Source organism: Salvelinus namaycush, unplaced genomic scaffold (genome assembly GCF_016432855.1).
Source record: "Salvelinus namaycush isolate Seneca unplaced genomic scaffold, SaNama_1.0 Scaffold1454, whole genome shotgun sequence".
Lineage (NCBI taxonomy): Eukaryota > Metazoa > Chordata > Actinopteri > Salmoniformes > Salmonidae > Salvelinus > Salvelinus namaycush.
In genome coordinates this window covers 62,719-64,603 of record NW_024058180.1, presented here as the reverse complement: position 1 = coordinate 64,603, position 1,885 = coordinate 62,719, and the positions used below count along the sequence as shown (strand labels likewise).

The window sequence follows — 1,885 nt, the reverse complement described above, 5'->3', positions numbered from 1 at the left end:
AAACCATCAGAAAAAAAACTTTTTCACTGCACTTTTATCTTGTTTCTGTATCCCAGCCAGTGATCTCTGTTTTATCTTGTATCTGTGTAGGTGCTGTATCTCAGCCAGTGATCTCTGTTTTATCTTGTATCTGTGTAGGTGCTGTATCTCAGCCAGTGATCTCTGTTTTATCTTGTATCTGTGTAGGTGCTGTATCTCAGCCAGTGATCTCTGTTTTATCTTGTATCTGTGTAGGTGCTGTATCTCAGCCAGTGATCTCTGTTTTATCTTGTATCTGTGTAGGTGCTGTATCTCAGCCAGTGATCTCTGTTTTATCTTGTATCTGTAGGTGCTGTATCTCAGCCAGTGATCTCTGTTTTATCTTGTATCTGTGTAGGTGCTGTATCTCAGCCAGTGATCTCTATTGATGGAACCAAAGGCTGGGGGGTGGTCCTGAAGTGTGAGTCTGGAGGCTGGTTTCCTGAACCTGTGATGGAGTGGCTGGACAGTTCTGGAACCATCCTCCCTGCTGATGGACCTCCAGAGAGACACAGGGACTCAGAGGACCTCTACGCTGTGACACAACATGCCACTGTGAACAAGACTGACACCAACAGGTTCACCTGTAGAGTTCACCAGACGGAGATCAACCACCTGAAGGAGACAGAGATTCATGTCCCAGGTGAGGTCTTCATTGGTTAACCCAAATACCTGAGACCCCTAGTTAGTTAGACTAGTTAGTGGAGGACGGTTTCCTAGGGGATGACCTTATTGGTCTGTTCAGTAGTATTTATAAATGATGCTTTACTTCCTGTACAGTATATATGTAGTGTTGTAATGGTTTGACATGACTTCTCTGTTTCAGATGACGTGTTTCCTAAATCACAAGTAGGGTTGATTGTTGGTCTGTCAATAGCAGCAGTTGCAGTTCTTGCAGCTTCAGCTGGTGTCTACAAGTGGAGAAAACATACAGGTGAGTTTAACCTTGATGTCTGACTGGTCCTTGATGTCTCATCATTAAGAGTCCAGTCAGAGATATTAAACATACTGAAGGTGAGTTTAACCTTGATTTCTGACTGGTCCTTGATCTCTGACTGGTCCTTGATCTCTGACTGGTCCTTGATCTCTGACTGGTCCTTGATCTCTGACTGGTCCTTGATCTCTGACTGGTCATTGATCTCTGACTGGTCCTTGATCTCTGACTGGTCCTTGATCTCTGACTGGTCCTTGATCTCTGACTGGTCCTTGATCTCTGACTGGTCCTTGATCTCTGACTGGTCCTTGATGTCTGACTTGTCCTTGATGTCTGACTGGTCCTTGATCTCTGACTGGTCCTTGATCTCTGACTGGTCCTTGATCTCTGACTGGTCCTTGATCTCTGACTGGTCCTTGATCTCTGACTGGTCCTTGATCTCTGACTGGTCCTTGATCTCTGACTGGTCCTTGATCTCTGACTGGTCCTTGATCTCTGACTGGTCCTTGATGTCTGACTGGTCCTTGATGTCTCCTTGATGTCTGACTGGTCCTTGATTTCTGACTGGTCCTTGATGTCTGACTGGTCCTTGATGTCTGACTGGTCCTTGATGTCTGACTGGTCCTTGATGTCTGACTGGTCCTTGATGTCTGACTGGTCCTTGATCTCTGACTGGTCCTTGATCTCTGACTGGTCCTTGATCTCTGACTGGTCCTTGATCTCTGACTGGTCCTTGATGTCTCATCACTAAACAAGTGTGAGATTTCAGTTTACATATTTTTTTATTAATTTTCAAACATTTCTAAATACCTGTTTTTGCTGTGTTGTTATGGGGTACTGTGATGTCATTATGGGGTATTGTGATGTCATTATGGGGTATTGTGATGTCATTATGGGGTATTGTGTTTAGGTTGAGATTTATTTTTTGTGTAA

General features: G+C 44.3%; 1 protein-coding gene across 1 annotated transcript; it reads left to right on the top strand.

Moving 5' to 3' along the window:
• Positions 1 to 138: 138 nt before the first annotated feature.
• Positions 139 to 975, top strand: LOC120036728 (butyrophilin subfamily 2 member A2-like; the record flags this gene model as incomplete). The annotated part of the gene is made up of 4 exons (XM_038983101.1): positions 139 to 143; positions 235 to 239; positions 329 to 661; positions 845 to 975. Coding segments are annotated over 4 exons (474 nt in total), but the record flags the coding sequence as incomplete, so codon positions are not given.
• Positions 976 to 1,885: the final 910 nt, after the last annotated feature.